The 18,830-nt window shown below is 36.3% G+C and overlaps 3 protein-coding genes across 5 annotated transcripts; 1 reads left to right on the forward strand and 2 right to left on the reverse strand.

The window, feature by feature from the left end:
• The first annotated feature begins 2,404 nt into the window (after positions 1-2,404).
• Positions 2,405-4,787, forward strand: LOC140011459 (uncharacterized protein At2g23090-like). Of its 2 annotated transcripts, XM_072060351.1 has the most exons (4): positions 2,405-2,638; positions 2,718-2,810; positions 3,049-3,089; positions 4,455-4,787. In XM_072060351.1, the coding sequence occupies exons 2-4, from the start codon at positions 2,738-2,740 to the stop codon at positions 4,572-4,574; spliced, it is 234 nt and encodes a 77-aa protein (XP_071916452.1). In that variant the 5' UTR covers positions 2,405-2,638; positions 2,718-2,737; the 3' UTR covers positions 4,575-4,787. The 2 variants fall into 2 exon arrangements, with proteins under 2 accessions (XP_071916452.1, XP_071916451.1); XM_072060350.1 differs by having other exon boundaries at positions 2,412-2,810.
• A 1,069-nt stretch (positions 4,788-5,856) lies between these two features.
• On the reverse strand, positions 5,857-11,590 carry LOC140011116 (casein kinase II subunit alpha-2-like). Of its 2 annotated transcripts, XM_072059363.1 has the most exons (10): positions 11,112-11,590; positions 10,568-10,697; positions 9,568-9,762; positions 8,478-8,635; positions 8,057-8,147; positions 7,769-7,834; positions 7,205-7,287; positions 6,720-6,783; positions 6,550-6,618; positions 5,857-6,133 (listed from the first exon to the last, which is right to left on the reverse strand). In XM_072059363.1, exons 1-10 carry the CDS (start codon positions 11,417-11,419, stop codon positions 6,074-6,076), a joined length of 1,224 nt encoding a protein of 407 aa, XP_071915464.1. In that variant the 5' UTR covers positions 11,420-11,590; the 3' UTR covers positions 5,857-6,073. The 2 variants fall into 2 exon arrangements, with proteins under 2 accessions (XP_071915464.1, XP_071915465.1); XM_072059364.1 differs by lacking the exon at positions 7,769-7,834.
• A 1,149-nt stretch (positions 11,591-12,739) lies between these two features.
• LOC140011117 (ribonuclease III domain-containing protein RNC1, chloroplastic-like) lies at positions 12,740-17,623 on the reverse strand. The gene is made up of 5 exons (XM_072059365.1): positions 16,649-17,623; positions 15,541-15,745; positions 14,566-14,766; positions 13,831-13,917; positions 12,740-13,644 (listed from the first exon to the last, which is right to left on the reverse strand). Exons 1-5 carry the CDS (start codon positions 17,461-17,463, stop codon positions 13,318-13,320), a joined length of 1,635 nt encoding a protein of 544 aa, XP_071915466.1. The 5' UTR covers positions 17,464-17,623; the 3' UTR covers positions 12,740-13,317.
• Positions 17,624-18,830: the final 1,207 nt, after the last annotated feature.

The following is an 18,830-nucleotide window of genomic DNA, read 5'->3' on the forward strand; positions in this document are numbered from 1 at the left end:
TATGTTAAATTCCTAACTACACTTAATACAATAACATTTTTTCTAAAAAAACACAATAATAATTTAGTGATTGTATTTGTATCAAAAGTAAAAACTTGATTATTTTAGTTATATTTGTTTTATCATATTAGATTGTATTCAAATAACCTTTATTTAATTATTTTTATGAGTTTCAATTGTGAAGTTACAATGAATAATAATTTGGTGATGTGTTAATATTTTAGTACTTGATTATTTGCTCAAATTTAATTATAATGAAATTATATAATAAAATTTTTTAACCCCACGGGTGCCCCGCGAGGAAAGCGGGGCGGGGCGGGGGCGGGGGGAATTAAAATGCAACAGGGCAGGGGTTGTGGGAGGTGTTCCCCGCCCCATTGCCACCCCTACTCGAGAGCTATTTCAATTTCGAAGTTTGCGTGAGGCAAATCTAGTCCTTAATATTTCTAATTTGAAGCAAATTTAGGATCATTAAATGATTTTATTCAATTATCATAGAGATGGAGTCACATAAGACCACGTGACCCTTGCTAGAAATTATGGCCTTATATTTTCTTTTAAATGATAAGAGGAAAAGAAATGAGATCTATATTGAGACTAATTTTGGTATGTCATAATGTACATCTTTGTGTTTTTAGTAACTTCACTTTTTTTAAGTTAAACACGTGTGGTTATGTAAGTAATTAATTTTTAGTATCATAATTTTTTTATTTTTTGTTTTAGACAAGGATCACGTGATTATGATGACCATTTTACTATGTGGGAAGGAAATAACCTTGTGAATTGCCCTAAATATGCTTCAAATCTGAAATATTAGAGACCAAAATTACCTTGGCCTAAACTTTAGCAACTAAGATTGCTGATATGTCAAACTTTGGAGATTAAAATTGTACTTTTTTCTATATATCTGTTTGGATTTATTCTCTTACATCTCTGTTTGTTTTTATATATTGGCAGTGTAGTAGTAGTTATGCATGCATGTCACACATATGTATCATTTACATTTCAAATTTAAATTTATATTATGTAATAATAATAAAAATCTGTTTGTGTAAAAAAAAATACACTGACAATGTATAAAAAAATTTACTCTTAAATGAAAGTGATTGTTAGGCCCTCAAGAACAAAAGCCATGCATCCTTTTGTCCCCCAAATTATTTTAGCACTCATAAGCATATGGATGCAATAATTGTTGGGATAATTTTAAAAACCTCCCTTGAAGTTTTTGATAATTTCGCTTGACTCCTCCTCAAGTTTAAAAAATTACACTTACCTTCCTTAGCACGATAAAATGCCTATAATGCCATCCATTTGGTAGACAATTTTAAATTTAAGGCAATAATTTATAAAATCCAAAAAAATCTATTTTTCTATCTCTTTTCTATTTTCGCTCCTCTCTTTTCTAGTTAATATAACCTATTTTTATTACCTTTAGTTTTGTGGATATCAGCAAATTGAAATTACAAAATCAACAGAGAAAGCAAATTATGTGTCAAACTAGAAGGACATGAAGAGACACGCAGTAAAAGAAAAATAAATTATGAAATTGATGATTGAAATAGGAAAAAAAACTAAAGATATGGAATTTGTCATATTTTATTTGCTGTCAAGAAATTTTTTTATAAAATGTCAATAATTACATAATAATTTCTTTCATTGGATTAGAAATTTGTTATTATGATTTTATTGTAGAGGTAGAATTTGTTCTTTACTTTTGAGATATTAATATTTTTAAGATCATAAAAGGGTTGTAATGGTGGTTATAGGTTAGATTATATTGTATTGAAAAGTATTTGAGCATTAATATTTAATTTTTGAGTATAAAATTGGTTGTCAATGGGGTTTTTGTATGTGTGTGTGTGTTTTTTTTACATGGCAAATATTAATAATGTATATGTAATTTGGGATCTTTTGGACGATTATTTGGTTTAGAACTTATGGTTGGATGGTTGTTAAGAATTAGACTCGTTGATTTGTGCAAAGTATGGAAGAAAATGATTAAGTATACTATATTTTTCTTTTTTAATTTTGTACAAAAGGGTAATTTAGGATTTTTGTGAGAAAATCTATATTGTTACTAAATAGTAAAAATAGGAGAGGTGTATGTAATTTTTAAAACTTAAGGGTAGCTCTTTGTAATTGTTAGGAAGTTTGTGAAATTATCCCATAATTATTTGTCATACGTCCACGTGTAATTCATTATTAGTTAGTAACTAGTAGCGCGTGAACTTAGAAAAATTATTTAAAGAATTAATCTTTTATATTTTGATTCATGAGCGTGAAATAATAAGATATATATATATATATAAAATTTTGTATACACATGACATGTATCTAACCTTATATGCATTCTTATCCGTCTCTAAATAGTAACAAATCTAGCGTGGCAATTGTATGCTAAAAAAAAAATAAAAAATCCTATCTCTCCAAAGGAAAGGGCAAATGGAAAAGAAAAGCCAAATTTCATTACTGCCCTCCTCAAAAGGTGAATATTACCTGTGTATGTATATATGTGTATATTACAGGCACAAGTGATCCGATTTTTGCCGAGTTGAAGTTGACGGTGTATGGTGGCGCTTTTGTCCGGCTGTCGCATAATAATTGATAGGAGTCCGCCGCTGCGTCTGTCTTCTGCACTGTAATTTCAGATCAAACTCAATAAATTTTCAGAGGAAGGACATTTTAGTTTCCTCTACTTATCCTATTCCACGGTTCAGACGATTACTACAATCGAAGAATGGGTGGCGGCAACGGTCAAAAGTCCAAGATGGCTCGCGAGAAGAACTTGGAAAAAATGAAAGGCCCCAAAGGTGGTATCTTTTTCTTTTCTTTTTTTAATGCTCATTTTGGGTTTATCAACTTATTTCTGTCGCCGAAAATAATGGAATATGAGATCATCAGTTCAGGTTTTTCCATTTAATTTCGTCCAAGCTCAATTCTGCACAGATCACCTAGATAGTTCCGGAGGGTTTTACGGCTTCTTTTTAATGTCTCCAATTTTGGATTATTAGCTGTTTGTTAATCCACGCAATTCTACGGCATTGGCAGGGAGTCAGCTGGAAACCAACAAAAAAGCGATGAATATCCAGGTATTTTTTCTTTCCAACAGTTGCTACTGAACAGAAATGCGCTTAGAATTTACTGACTAGTTACTAGTTACTACTACTTTTTACTTGAAAAGAGAAATATTTGATCTAATTGAAGGTGTCTGGAGCCTTTTCACAGCGGGTGGGGATTACCTTTCTTTTTTTTTCTTTTTTTTTGGAGTGGGGGTTGGGGAGGCCTCAGTAGGTAATAGGCATAATATTCAGTAAGTGCATTGTTTTGTTAGTTGATTCTCTGTAGTTGTCCATCATGGAATAGTGTTGCATTACGTGAATGAAGTTTAGGTTGGGCCTCGACGCTATATGGTAATTCAAAGAAAGTCTCCTAGCCTTCAAGGACTTCCATTTTATTCAGCTAGGTTGGTTTGTAATGCTATGTGTATATTTATGGAAAGAAAGTGCCTAAGGCTTCATGGAAGGACTTATCTTTGGATCAAACAGATATGTTTGAAGGCACAAAAGGATACTATGTGCTGTTATTCAAACATGCCCCCGCCTGATAATTGTCAGTTGAATTATTTGCAAATCAGTTCATTGAGATATACGGGATTTATCTTCGTTACAAGAAACGGGAAAAAAAAAAGTAGAAAAGGAAGAAGAAGGTTTAGTCTTGACTGGGTTCGTATCCCCACTGTAAAACTGTAACATACTACGATATGCAGGAGAATAATTTGTAGTGACTGGTTGGAGCTGAAACACAAACATGCTGGTTTATTGCACAATTTATTCTTCAATGTTGAAAAGATTGTTGGTACAACTTAGCCTTAATGAGGTGGAAATGATCTTTTTTTTTTTGGGTAGTTTTCCATTGTCCTATTCTTCCACCTTCCATCCTTCCATTGCTCTCTATTTTTTGTTTTTTTTTCAGTTTCTCATGTCATTGTAGTGGAGGGATTTAAGCCACCCACAAATGTGGAAATTTACTTATGATAAGCAGCAAGTCTTTAGTTGCACATTTCACTTCAGCCTGGTGTTACGTTTGAAGTTGGAGGTACTTTGCGATCGGGCTTTGTCTTCATATGCGAAGCCTTTGACATGTTTCTACTTATGCCAGAGCATTTGCATTGTCCCATTACAATTTACAAAAGAGGACCTCATCATGTTTGCAAAGCTGGTTTTTGAGTATTGATATGTACATATATACATACCTACATACTCACACAATATATATGTGTGTGTATATATTTCTATGACGTCTTTCACAAAGGAACATATCTTTTTTGCTAAAGCAAATGTTTTCATTTCTTATAGCATATAGCATATATTATCTATTATAGTTTGTGTCAACATATTTTGCGGTGATATAAATATATTTTATCACAACTAATTCTTTCTAAATTTTGAATCCAGTGCAAGGTGTGTATGCAAACTTTCATGTGTACCACATCGGAGGTGAAGTGTCGGGAGCATGCGGAAGCCAAGCACCCAAAAGCTGATGTTTATGCTTGCTTTCCACATCTCAAAAAATGAAGTAGTGTCTGGTTCAAATTCTTTCGTTGAGGAAAAGGATATAGGCTGTTGCCTGCAACTTTAAACTGCCTTCAACATCTATAGTTTATATGTAAAAGTGTGTAATGCTTCATCTTTTGTATGATTGATTGTAAGACCTCATATAACTTGATTGGATGGTTATGGGCTGTTTTACATAAATGTTTAAAAGGTGTCATGTTTCTTTCGTAAAAACTCTCTCTATCGGTAATTAAGCTGGAGGTGGTGGAAATTATGGATTTGCCTCTCCTTTAGATCCCTAAACATTTGATGAAAAAGATTCAGTGAGGTAATTATTTCCAGTGACCAATAACAGAGAAACCACCTAGGTTAATTACGTGATTACATGGTAAAGTGGTGGCTTAGATGTCAACTTATTGCATGATGGCTTAGTTCTTGATGTAGATTTATTAACCTTCCTGTTGACCGTGCACTGGATCTTTACATTTAGTCCCAAATGAACCATAGATATATAATCTTGACGAAATAGTTAGGGCTTCGACTAAGTTCAAAACAACAGGGTCTACTTCGGGCTTCCGCTGTTTCCCATTGTGGTTCCAAGGACAGGAAGTTGACGGGAACGCTCTAGGAGAATTAATGCTCGCACGTAATGTGATGGCAATGGGACGAGTGTGGTGAGCGCTGATCCGGACTGCGGACAAATAGCTGAGTTTGCTGCGCAAGATGAGAATGCAAAGCAACCATTCCTGTAGGTGGATTGGCCGAATTTTACAATTTGTAGTCCAAATTTAACTTTAATAATTGTTTTAAATGCCATGCGTGCCTCGCAAAACAGCATGAGCCATTGGAACGGTTAAAATAGCTATGACCTATCGAAGGATCCAACAGCAATCATTATGAACTTTCACTTTCATTTTATCAAACTGCGGGGATGAGTTTACAAGGATCTGTTAAAAGTTGGCGTTGGATTTTGACGGGTCAAGGGGCTACCATCATCAGTTGACGATAATACCGACACTGCTGATACAGCTGCGTCCGGCATCTGAATAAAGATCATCAACTCGGGGGAAATCAGATTCCTGCAACTGCAACTGAGCTTTTACCACCAGCGACTCTTCTATTAGCAATAAAACCTTCAAAGTAACTCCCAAGTCATTTGAATCTTTTTACGACTCGTTACAAAGCTTGGAGCAGGCAGCTATAAAACAATCCACTGTCATGTCAAAACAAATCTTAAGATTATTTAACCGCATGGGTGAAATATATCTTCATTCCACCAGATATAGGCCTTTTGAGTCTCTGATGAAGAAAGGTATGTTCACATTTCAATCAATGTCTATCTGGTACAAATACAAATGTCGACTAATTGATACAAAACCCGTATGGTCACACAAATTATCCAGTCCAATCTAATCCAACTGCACCAATTCCAGATATTCGTTTCTTATAGACGATATCTGCCATCGTTCTTCATGCACCTGCTCCTATTTTTGATAACACACCAGTGGTGACCAGTCAGTCTACTGTGGTCGCAGCCTGCTACTTTCTGCAGCCCTTACTTGCAAGAAATATGGATGGGCCTGAAAATAGTAAGAAAAAGGTGTTTACATTTTAGTTTGGCAGAGGAATGCCTTGCCAAAGGAATAGCTTAACTAACATTCTACCCTTGGATAAGGTTTAAAAAAAAAATGGATAAGAATGTGAGAGCAACCGAATTTCAATTTACCTCAATGCTGAATGATTGTTCTAAAATGAAACAATTCTACATGACGTTAAAAGCTAAGACAACTAGAAAGGTACGTGAAAATTTTAAAACTTAATGAATGTTCACAATAACTTTTGCTTATAATTCAGTTTCCTTGAAAAACCAAACAACACTGAACTTTTTCACAATAACGCAAATAAATATATCCAGGAGGAAATATGAATCTGTTACAGAAAGACGTGGACATCGACAAGGAATGAACCGTCCAATCACGAGGCCATTAAGAATTACCATTGCTTCTCTTGCCGTAAGCCTGTCTTGATGATCGTAGCGAAGAAGCTTGTCAAGAAAATCAATAGCCTGCAAACATAGTAATTCGATTTAGTTAACATAGAAAACGATAATAATTCTGAGTATAATATCAAGCCGCTTTATCATTTTAAAGGGTGTTCAGGAAAGACCTCAGGTGAAACTAGATGCTGATTATCTGCATTGATAAATTTTGACCAGGGCTTCCTGCTGTGTCTGTCAACAGTGAATGCAGATGACCAATCATCACACAATAGTAAAATCATATCATAACCAGTAAGGAAAGCTACATATCTGGAAGAGCTGGGAACCAGTGGACCAAAAGATGTTTTACTTATATAGCATGATTAATTGCTTAGAAGTTTGTCAGTTCTAGACATTTTCATAACTTATATAGCATTATCAATAGGCTACAAAAAAAGATCAGACTGCGAGTAGGAGAACAATGAAAAGTAGCAGAGAAACTGTTCATTGCCAGCGAAGGGAAGGTTGCTTCCAATCTGCAGCTCCACAAGAGGCAAGCACACATTGGGCAAAAACCAGTAGCAGTATAGCAAAAGGGAAAGGAGGACACACACAGACACCAAAAGGAAAAAAATGGAGGGCAAAAAAAGAGAGGAGGAAGTGTTTGATATACCTCCCAACAAGAGTTTCAAGTTGGGGATCAAGTTCTAGATGATATTTATGCAAATATGCATTTAATTCATCCGTTCCAAGAACCTGAAACAACAATTTACAACCAGCAACAGATTAATTACAGCAAACAATTACTTTGGTATGTCAAATTTCTCAGTGAACTACGAAAATGCCACCCCCACCCCAAAAAACCGAAAGAAAAAAAAACATAGGGCCTGTTTGCAAAGGAGTAATTGGCCAAGTTTGTCTCCTACAAGTTTTTTAACAACTTTAGCTACAGTAATCTTTAAAAACTTCTCAAAAATTTTAAAGTACAACTTAAAAAGAAAGAGAAGAAAAAGAAAAGTTTTCCATCTTAAAAGAGAAGAAAAACTTCTCAAAGTTTTAAAAAAAAAAAAGAAATAGAGGAAAAAAAAAAGTTTTCCTGCTTAAAAATTTTTCCTACAACTTCTACAGTAAGCTACAGTAAAATTTTAAACAAACACTCAAAATACTCATTTGCCAAACAAGACCATAATTTAAGAGCTTTAAATTATTTGTGCATGCAACACAAAGAGCTGATTACCTTTGCAATTTTCACAAGCTGATCCTGGTTGTCATGACCATAAAAGAAAGGTTCCTTACGAAAAATCTAGAAAGAAAACAAACAAGTGTGATTATACATAAAGGGGGAGCGCCAAAAAGTTCTAACTACACATTATAATGCCCATTCTTCACACAAAACTCTGCACCCCAAAAAAGAATACCTTCACGCGAATAACATTTTATCCTAGACAAAGAAAGCAAAGTGGAATAGAAAGAATTCCTTCAAAATCATAAAAATGTGGAATTAGTTAGGCTATAAAGTTCTCACCATTCCAGCAAACATGCAACCAAGGCTCCACATATCCAGAGAATAGTCATAATCTTGCAAATCAACAAGAAGTTCAGGCCCCTTGAAGTATCTGACTAACAAGAAAAAAGACTCTTAACCTTTCCGCTCAACGACTTTCACATTTTAATTATTTCAAAAAGATTTCCCAACACAAAAGGTTAAGGCTTTGTTGAAGTCATGTGAAAGACTGACACAACTAAAAAAGGAACTGATCCAAAAAAATAATTTAAAAAAATAAAACTATTTTTCTTCTTCGATCAAGGGTTAAAAGGATTCCTTGCATTTCTTACTCATCCTTGAGCCAGATTAGCACTCAAGGGTTACCTACATTAAGAAAACTTAACCCTTTTAACATATTTATGTGCGCTCTTACTCTTGAAAGGAACTAATTAGCTCGTACCTTGAAGCCACACGAACGTTATACTCCTTGCCAGGGTGATAAAACTCCGCGAGGCCCCAGTCTATCAAACGAAGTTTGCGCAACTCATGGTCTATCATAACATTATGGGGCTTCACATCCCTATGCATTATTCCTTGTGAATGACAGTAATCCAATGCCTGAATATCGATTGCAAGAGAATAAGCCACTTTATGCAAATCTTAAATTAAAAAAAAAAAAATAGCAGTTACAACTTGGAGAAGATACTCAATTAATCATCTTCCCCTTAATGCAAAATTTTAGCCCAAAAAGGTTGAAAAAAAAAAAAACTTTATCCTCCCCCCCCAGGGGGTTGGGGGGTGGCTGAACCTAGAAAAGCATACAGGAAAACCAAAATACCCTTATCTCAGACATGAAAAGAGTCCCATAATGTTTATCAACATAGGTTAAAGCAACTAACAGACATGAGACAAGGTAAGTAATCATGCCTGTCTTAAAAACATTCTATCTATCCACAATTGCTTAACACTGAAAGACACAGCTTAGTTGAAAACATCTTAAGATAGGTGTTTTCCATAGAGCAGAATATTTGAGGGAAGTGAGGTTAAGAAGTGTGACATCCAGACAACTAAGTCACTTTTTGACACAAAACTATACCTCCACACCCCTATTCTCACTCTTGTCAATTTTCAAATTCGTACCTTATCCAGCAAGTGACCACGAAACCTAGTGCCTAATAGTGCACCAATCACCAATACCCCCAATTCATTCAATCATAGCCACAAGCTTGGCCTCTGTTGTGCATATTCTTGTGATAAGAGAAACAATTTCCCAGTAAAAGTGTGCGAAAAGGTATGAGCTTGAGAGAGAGAGAGAGAGAGAGAGAGAGAGATCAAAGTTAATTAAGAGGGCACTCCATCCTAAGCATGTTTTAGTTGATTTTTACTGGAAAAAGTTTGATGCTGGAAGTTTTCAATGTCCCTTTTACAATTTCAAGAATATTTTAAACAATCTCCAACAGATGATGTTTGCTTTGTCCCATGCCTCTTAAATGAAATAATTTCATGTCAAAACATCAGAAGAAACTGGTAGCTGAGAATGAGACTATTACCTTTAGCAGCTCATATATGTAGTATCGTATGTCGTAATCTGTCAATGTTGGATACAAAACCTTAAAATCTGTACTGTTGACATACTCAAAAATCAAGCTAGGAGTTTTTGAGTGCTGATCTCTAACGATATCCAGTAGCTTGACAATATTTGGTCCCCCACAAAGATTCTGCAGAATCTTGATCTCTCTCTTTATCTGCACCACATGACCACAGACAACAAATTAAAAAACAAAGTGTGTGTTTTAGCATTGGTAAATCAAGAAACCATCAATAATAAAGCAAAGACAGATTCCTTCACACTGTATGATAAGTCCCATCTCTTTCAGAGATTGAGGGAAAAAAGAATACTTCTTTTTCATATATGCTAAGATTCATAGCGTGCCAAGAGAACCACTTATGGAAGAACTAAGTCATTAAAAGGCTTTTCGTTCGTCCACAAATTGGGGGGGACAGATAGCAATTTCAGACTGACCTTAAGCCTATGCTACTCCTATAGCTGAGCAATCACTCTGGAAAAAGGCTTCAGCAGTATACAACTAAGAGAAAGCGACATCTTTACTTTATATTATTATAATAGAAGGATAGACTCTAATCAGGGCGGAAGAAGACCTGGATTCTCCCAAAATTGCATAATTGAAAACTATCGTCTCAGTCACTTGCTTTAGAACAGGTACCCGTAAGGGTTGAAGCTAACCCCATGATGATGAATAAGCAACAGGAGAAGGATGTGTCTACAAATAACATTTTGCAACACTGCCATACAGGGATTTACACAGTGCACAGTGCAACACTACTCAACTCATGCAAAACTAACATTACTAGTACTAAATTCGTTTTGACCTTCAGATTGCATTCACAACAAGAAGACAACCAATCATTCATGAAACCAATGTTGGTCGTGTAGTGCCTGATTGTTTTAGAGGTGAACCAAGACTGACTATCGTATCCAATCATTTCTATTAACCAGCCTCAAAAGCAAGCTAAAATTAAAAATCTCACCTTTTTCTTCTTCACAGGCTTCAGGATCTTAATTACGCACCGCTCATTGCTGTTGACGTTTATCCCCTCAAAAACTTCACTGTATTTTCCCCTCCCAACTTTCCGAACAACTTCATAGTCATCTTGATCACTGGCAGAATAGTACAAAGACAGTTAAAACCGCATAAAAAAAGCTCATCTTTTTCAGAAAACCATAATGCTGTCACTAATTCAACTTCACATGCAGGGTATTCGTGCGGCATCTGTCATAGTTTCATACCATTCCCCAATTTTACGCAGAAAATTATAATTAGCAACCCAATGCATTCACCAATTCAAAATTGCAAATAACTCATCTTTGTGCCCTAATCAAAATCCTTAAACACGCAATATAATCATGACAAATAACCATCACAATTAACAATCCTAATCAATCATATGACTAAATTGGACTAACACCAAGATTTGGGGGAAAATAAATTTAGCATAATTGTACTAATTAGCAAAAAAAAAAAAAGGAGCATTAGGTTGAATTGATTAAGAACGGAATGAACGTAAAAATTACCCCCACTGAACAGTGAGAGACTCGTAATCCCAGTATTCTCTAGGGCGAAGAACATTAATGTCGGCGTAGACTCGGGATTTGGACATAATAGCTGAGCTGCAGATCCTTGATGATTCAAAGAAGTCGATATCAATCTTATTAAGGGCGTCGGCGGCTGATAAGATGGCGTGAGCTGTGGAGTTGGCGGGAAAGGGGCAGCGCAGACAAGGAGGGTGTGCAAGGGGTGCACGGGAGACCACGAGCACGGCAGACACTAGCAAGACGCGAAGAAGGTTTAGGGATTTGGAGTGGTTGAGCACATGGTTCATGTGATTTCTTGCCCCTAGACAACCATTAGAAACCAAAATCGAGATGGGTCAGAGGTAGCCGGAGGAGTTGGGGAGCTGATGGCCTGATGGGTGGTGGGGCATTTGGAAGCTGGTTTTGTTCTGTTTGCTGTGGAATGAAAAAAAAATATCTTCACATGGGTCATGGTCGGTGATAAAATGGACCATCTACCATTTAAAGGTTCTAGTACGGGCTCTGTACGTATTTGATTAATTTACCCTATTTTGAATTATTATCTTCCTGTTTGCTTTTAGATTTAAGATTCTAATTTTGTATTTGTAATAACAAAAAATATCGTTTGTTTTTCAAGTGTTATTTTTTTTTTAAATATAAGATTAATTAAGAAAAGTAAAAAAATTTACGGGAGGATAAACAAAATTAAATAAAAAAAGTATATAAATACAAGAAAAGATAATAATCATTAATATGCGTGGATATATATGATGGTTTAAATGAATACTAGGTGTGTTACTGGATATTTTAAGAATACTCGTTAGAAAAACTCAAAAAAAAAAAAAAAGATTCAAAAAAGGGCACTAAGAGCCCTCATGTAGCCACTGGGTCGACCTCACTGATTACTACTAAGTAGTTTTGAATGTTCAAGTGCGTTTGGATAGTGATTTATTTGCATTTTTTATTATATCATAAATACATTTTCAACAACTTTTTTATCTTCTCATCTATCTTTTTAACATACATACATCACATTAAAAAAAAAATAGTGTGCTACATTAATTTTTTTTTTAAAAAATACTATTCCAAATAATCTCCTATTCAAATACATAAACAATACAAATTTGATCTCAAATGAATATTAAATTACAGAAATTTGACTTTAGCTTGATCAAACTTGAGCATTAAAAAAAAAAAAAAAAAAACTTGAGCATTACACAAATTTGGGTCATGGCCCGATCAAGCTCAAGTTCAACTAAATTCATGAGCTTAAGCAAGCATTGAATTCAATACTAGTGATAGCGTGAAGAATGATATTAACTTGAATTTTAGTATCTTATTTGCCTCAAGAATGCCAAAATCTCTCTGTCAATAATATAATAGACAATGAAACCACCATGTGAATTTTTCTATTACTTTTTACATTGCAAAACCTTTGATATGATGCTGTTCCTAGTGATAACGAATGGTTGCTTCACATAAATTGCCCTCCACATCAAGCGCCAATCACAATTTGTTTTCTTTTTCCTCTTTCAATTTTTTCTTCTATTGGGACTAATGGCAATATCCGCTGTTAATGGAATTGTGAAGCATGATGTCTTTTGATACGCATTCCATTGGCTAGTTGATGAATCAAGCACCATAGCATAACCATATACAACAAATTCAGTCAGGTTGGCGTTAATGGAAAGAAATGGATATTACACGTTAGGGGGTTGAATGTGTATATGGTAGCAGAGAAACATCATTCCATACACTTCAGAAAACTACCACCATATTTGCATTACATATACAACCTCGCATAGAGGTCCAAAAAATCTGTTGCTGCTTCAAAGGACTGCCCACTGGGACCGAAACCCTTCATGCAAAGAAGTTAGCAGTAGGCTTCTTACCACTTCCCCGTTCAAATGTTCTACCGTGGCATTCTATGGTGGATTTGCACTTTTTAACAGCGGAATTTCCATCTGCCAGCCCTCCATGATTACATTGTCTCATAAGCAGAACCTCCAATTTTCACGCATCTGACAACCAGACGAATGTTTTTCTCAAGCAAATGCATCCAAAAGCTCGTGGCACTAGCTAATCTGAGTTGATGCTGAAACTGAATATGTGCACACAATGTGTTTATTCTCGTGATTTCACCGGCCAACTTTTGGATGGAAAATTAAACATTGTAACTGACATGTTACAGTCTTTTCGGTCAATTTCACAAGTTTCCTACGGGTTTTGGTTGGATCTGCTCAAAGTCCAAAACCTCAAACATCAGGCGTCGAACATCGGGCTTCCCATAGACAGCATATGAAAGCCCGTGGATGGCTTGTTGAACAGATGTAGTAGCTGGATTTCTCAGCCTTCTATTTTGTTCATAAGCATCTTGAACCTGTTCACTATAAATGATGAAACGGTGGAGATACTTCTCTCTCAAGTACCTACCACAGAACTTGTTCATCAGGAGTCGTCGGTGCTTCTCTTGTATCCATCCCCCAGGAGCATCCAGATGTTTCATCAGCAGCTTCTCAGCCATTACAAGATCCTGCAGGACATATTTGGAGTGCATAGTGAATTTGTAAACATTGAGCTCTCATTCCACTCTTTCCCATCCTAAAGCATGAACTCCAAGCAATAAAACTAATTAACAAATTGAGAGGGGGGGAAAAATCCAACCGAACTCCAAGAGAGATGGGCTGCACACTGTCACATGATGGAAGATATAATCTACCTGTATCTTTTGGCCAACATATTCTAGCCTCTCAAAGCAGAACCGTGGATGCTCGAACTTGTATTTCGAGGGGTGCAAGAAAGCAAGCTGCATAAATGTATTAAAAGAAAATATCCTTTAAAGACTAAAAAAGAGGCAAATGCTTTGTTTAGAATCTGCTTCAAGTGCAGTTTCAAAAAACACACAAGAAAACTGGAAATGCATGGTCTTAAGCTGTCTGATGCACACATAGCATAGACAATTCTAAGATTACTGCTGATATTGAGTTTGCACAATAGCAAAAAGGTTTTGATTTGAAGGTTATTCAAATATTCAGAAAATATTCTTTCTTTCAGAAAAGGTGGAGGCATTGTCTTCAATGAGGTTATATTTAGCCTACAGATCTGTTCACAACAGCAGGAAAATGAGCTTGTATTTACTGATCTTTCAGAAATGAATCATTCTTTCAGAAGGGGTGGAGGCATTATCTTCAAGGAGGCTACATTTGGAATACAGTTTTGTTCATGAAAGGAGGTAAATGAGCTTGTATGTAGTGATCTTTTGCAGAAAATGATACTCATGTATCCAATATCAGCCAAATCTTTTCACTTTTTTTTGTGGTTGTTTTTTTTTTTGGGGGGGGGAGGAAACCAAAAGGTTACAGATGTACCACTTAAGCCAACCCAAGTTACCTAGAAACCCTTATACAGAGCATGCTATGATTGAGGGGGGAAAAAAGCCCTTCATAGCCAGTACCTGTAAACCAAGTCCAAGTTCTATATTCCTGGCTTCAGTGATTTCAGGAATCCTGTCAGGCATTGTCAAAGGATACCCCAATATTTGCATGACTTGTGGCCTACTATCATAATCCCATATATTGCCACGGAACCGATGCATACCAGGTGGAACACATGCCCTGAAAAGCCTTGGATGTGCAAATAGAGCGTCTTCTGGTGGCTGTATCATACAGATTGAACATCATTTTACAGCCCAACAGAATTTATGCAAATATCTTTAAAACAGTAATGGTATGATAATAATAGAATCAGAAACGATTAGCTCCACCTTAACCAAAAATTTGGAAATGAAAATCAATTCACTTATCCTAACTAGTAAAAAGGTAAACCCTTTTCAAGCTTCAAAGATGGTTCACAACCTTTATCTGAGCTGTTGTAAAAATTTTTAAAATGCTGGACATTTTGACATGGAGAAGACACATGAAGTAGCATCCTCCCTAATTTACTACAGTTTATGCAGTAAACATCATATGGGCACTAGGCCCCTCTCTTTCAGAAGAATTTTAGTATCATATGTTTGTGAGATCAAATGAACGGTGAACAACAAATAAGGGAATTTAATATAACAGAAGGGAAATACATATTTCCTTCCATATTTGTTGAATGTAATGAGTGAATTGCTATAAGAATCCAAACCAGGCTAAGAGGCAGTGATGAAACCAATCATCAGTGGGGAATTGTGGTCGAATGAATATATTTATCCACAGCACATAAAAATTTCAGCCAAAAATGTACTTGCATAAAAGCCTGTATTTTAGTTATTCTCTTCAAATGGGATCAATACTTTCAAGGTCAGAAGGACACTCAAAAATTAGTCTAGAGATAACTTGAATATTGCACAAGTGTCTCATATCATAACATCAGGAAAAATGCTCAGGCTATTTGCTGCTTTCTATGTTGTGACAAGAGCATAGAACACATAGATGAAGCTTACCTTATACGCAGCAACATCTTGCCAGCTTAGTTTTCTGCCTTCAAATTCTACAGAGACATAGTCAACGTCTTCAAGTGTTCTCCTAAGTTTAGGCTGGCAATCTTCAGCCTCGGGATCCATTCCAAATACTTCAAAAAGAACACGATAAACCTCTGGCATGCCAAAGCACAAGTAGATTGCACCAAACAAAGCCCAAAATACAGATCTGCCATGAGAAATTTATAAGTGCATGTCAATTACTGAAATAATTTATTCACCATTGGATACTATAGAAAACAACAGACGAGTTCATTAAAGGGTGCAAACTCATAGAAATATTTGCCAGCAATGTCCTAATAGAACAAAGTGAACTATTATCCATGCTAAATCAGTCAAACTGAGAGAGGATAACCAAGTATTCTAGCCACAACTCAAGGACCTTCATAAGGCGCATATGCTCACATCATAAAACAGAGATATATAGGGTCCTCAAATTAGAGTCAGCTACCTCTGAACCAAAGTAATCCAATCATACATCAACACATGACAATTGTCAACTTCCTGTTGCCATTAAATCTTTTGCATTTACCCATGACAGTAGGACTGACACAATAAGCAATAATATGACAATCCAAAAGCAAAAATCCTCCTTTATAGTCTCTTTCTCCCCCATAATTTTCTTTCCTTTCTCCAACAATTAATAGGATTCACCTTCCAGATATCCAACTTCACCATCCTTTCCTTTTAACCAATTCCTTCTTTCCTTGGTTTAAGAGTTGATAGGATTTTCCTATAGAGGAGCAATTTGCTATGGAGCATATGGAAGCAACTTTTGGCAACTGATGAAAAGTGGGTTTTTAACTAATAATCAATATGAACTCGTCTTTCACAAAATTTAGGAGCCTTACTTTGCATGCCGAGGATAATACCATAATTCATGAGAAATGACAACAAAATGATCCATCATTCCTATGAGAAGCCCTCAGGCCAGTAAAATTTCAGCCCTATATACCAATAACTTAACTGTTGAAGTACACGTGTATTGATTCCTGAATTTGTAATAGCTAAATAAGCACTCGAAGTAACATAAATGGTCAAAACAATACGAGAAGCAAGATCACATGCTTACTTCACGGGAGGCTCTCTTTCCTTTCTTTTCAACTTATCCATGTTATCATAGGGAAAAATCAGATTCTGCAAGCTAGCAGCTCTGATCCATTTAGGCAGAAATCTCTTCCCAATCATAGCATACACTCTCTCCCGCATTGGACCGGGTGATTCCCTCGGATACCTCTGCAAGAAAAACTCGCACATAGCCAATTCGAGAACATACTGCCCCAAGAACCCCAGCCTCGAATGCCCTGACCTCACATGCCTAGCTTTACTCCTCTGACATTGTGGGTACTGAAAAGCTAGATACAACAGAGTATCAAAATGCCTTGCAGGGTTATCATCCCCAAAGCTATCTGATGGCTCAAGGGGATACCCAAGAGCCTGTTTGGCCTCAAGCAAGTACTCATCCATCCAAGTTTTATCAGCATTATTAAGCCGGGAAGAGGGCAGGCAAGAACTCAATAAAGGGAAGGACTTTAGTGATAATTGTGGGCTATTGAGAAATCTTTCAGCTAACCTTTTATCATCTAACGGGGGTTTGAGTATATATCTTTTAGGGGGCAATTTTTTCTTTGGGGACACTACTTTTTTCCTCTCTGCTAGTTCTTTGAGAAGCCTTTGAGGGCTGTTTTGTGGGAGCTCTTTAGAGTCTGCTACGACGGCTAAGACTTTGAAATTTGGGGAGTTGAAGATTGTAATTCTGGGAATCTTGAGGTGAATTTGGATGGGAAAGGGTGAAGAAAATGAAGATGAAAAGGAGAGGTCAGCCGTATGGTGGGGTGAGTGTGGATTTGAGAGAGGCTTGAAGGGCGTGTAGAGCTCCATTGCCATGGAAAAACAGAACAAAGACCGGATTATTATCAAAAAAAGAGTTACTGGTTTTTTAATTTGATGGTCATTATCAAGGGGGTTTTTGCAGGGTTTGAGGGAGGTTGCTGAAGGGGATAAGGTGACAAAAATGCAAATATCGAGCGCTTGATTACTGGAGTAAAAGATATTTCTGCAGGAAGAAAACTACATCCAGTCTTAAAAAAATGGGTTCAAATGCAAAAATCAAGTGCTTGATAACTGGGTCTGAGGTCCATTAAGTGATGGGCTTAAAAGGAATCCAATCCATTCACTAGCCCATCATTCTCCCGTTTTAAAAGCGCAGATTGATCAGGGATTTATTTTCAAGAATTCTGTTAAGCCATGCCATGCGTAACCAGTCAAGCATACAAAAGTAGAGGCTTAAATTTGTATGCCAACTACTTGTTCTGTGATCTTATGAGGACGATTTCATTCTTCATTCATTAGACCACGTTGAAAGTCGCATAAGCAATTGAAACAGATCATAATAGACTGATTGCTGTGTCGACAAAAAAAAAAAAAAAAGAAGACATGGGATGGCATGAAGTCTTATTCTGGGAGGGGGCCAAAAAAAAAAAAAAAGAGCTGCCTTCATCCTTGGTTTCTTTTTTTTTTTTTTTTTTCAACAAACGTTCAACCTTGGTTTCTACCTTAGCAAAAAATGCTACTACTTGTTAACCTAAGATTGCTAAGAAATTGAAAGTGGGCTTTTGAGTGTTTTGCGAAGTCTTTAATTCAATGAAACCATGACTTTAATATCTTGAAGCTGATAGTTTGGTGGAAGTCCAATGGGACAGCCGGGGTGGAACAAGCTTCAAATTACCCCATGGAAGAATTGAAGATTAAAAAAATAAGTGGCTTTGTGAAAAGGTTTAGGCTTTATTAAGTACTTGTGAGTTGTGATCTCTTTTACTTCACCGACGATCAACAGATTGAAACCTGGATGACGTTATAACCAGCAATTTTTCAGTCAGTTCTCACTTTACAACTCTCAGCTATCATTGTTGCCTTTTTCCCTGACATTATTGGTTTTGTCGGCCCCTAACGAGCAGATGATTCCCTATTTTTTACTGGACTGGGCAATCTTACCTCAAGTCCGGTCAGCTGATGTTTTATCCGCTGCTAGTAGTAGTACTAAACAAGATTGTAAAGAAGCCAAGCCAGCATAGATTCTCCTCGTTAAAGATTAAGCGTTCTTTTAATATTGCTCAAGCTGTGTGTTTCTTACAAAGGGCAATACTTTTCTTGCGTGTACCCCAATGCGGCTGAAACTTGTGTAGGATGTTCTTGGAACTATGTGAACGGAAGTTTCTTGCTCTACATCTCATGGCTGTCAGTTGGGCCTAACT

Source organism: Coffea arabica, chromosome 7e, assembly GCF_036785885.1.
Source record: "Coffea arabica cultivar ET-39 chromosome 7e, Coffea Arabica ET-39 HiFi, whole genome shotgun sequence".
Lineage (NCBI taxonomy): Eukaryota > Viridiplantae > Streptophyta > Magnoliopsida > Gentianales > Rubiaceae > Coffea > Coffea arabica.

Coding starts and splice junctions, on each gene's coding strand:
- LOC140011459 (XM_072060351.1), top strand. CDS start 2,738: ATGGGTGGCGGCAACGGTCAAAAGTCCAAGATGGCTCGCGAGAAGAAC. Junction 2,811..3,048: donor AAAAATGAAAGGCCCCAAAG/GTGGTATCTTTT, acceptor CGGCATTGGCAG/GGAGTCAGCTGGAAACCAAC. Junction 3,090..4,454: donor AAAAAGCGATGAATATCCAG/GTATTTTTTCTT, acceptor TTTTGAATCCAG/TGCAAGGTGTGTATGCAAAC.
- LOC140011116 (XM_072059363.1), bottom strand. CDS start 11,419: ATGAACCATGTGCTCAACCACTCCAAATCCCTAAACCTTCTTCGCGTC. Junction 8,148..8,477: donor AACGTTCGTGTGGCTTCAAG/GTACGAGCTAAT, acceptor CTTGTTAGTCAG/ATACTTCAAGGGGCCTGAAC. Junction 6,784..7,204: donor CTTGAAACTCTTGTTGGGAG/GTATATCAAACA, acceptor CACTGTTGACAG/ACACAGCAGGAAGCCCTGGT.
- LOC140011117 (XM_072059365.1), bottom strand. CDS start 17,463: ATGGCAATGGAGCTCTACACGCCCTTCAAGCCTCTCTCAAATCCACAC. Junction 14,767..15,540: donor AAGATGTTGCTGCGTATAAG/GTAAGCTTCATC, acceptor TGTATGATACAG/CCACCAGAAGACGCTCTATT. Junction 13,645..13,830: donor ATGTTGGCCAAAAGATACAG/GTAGATTATATC, acceptor TATGTCCTGCAG/GATCTTGTAATGGCTGAGAA.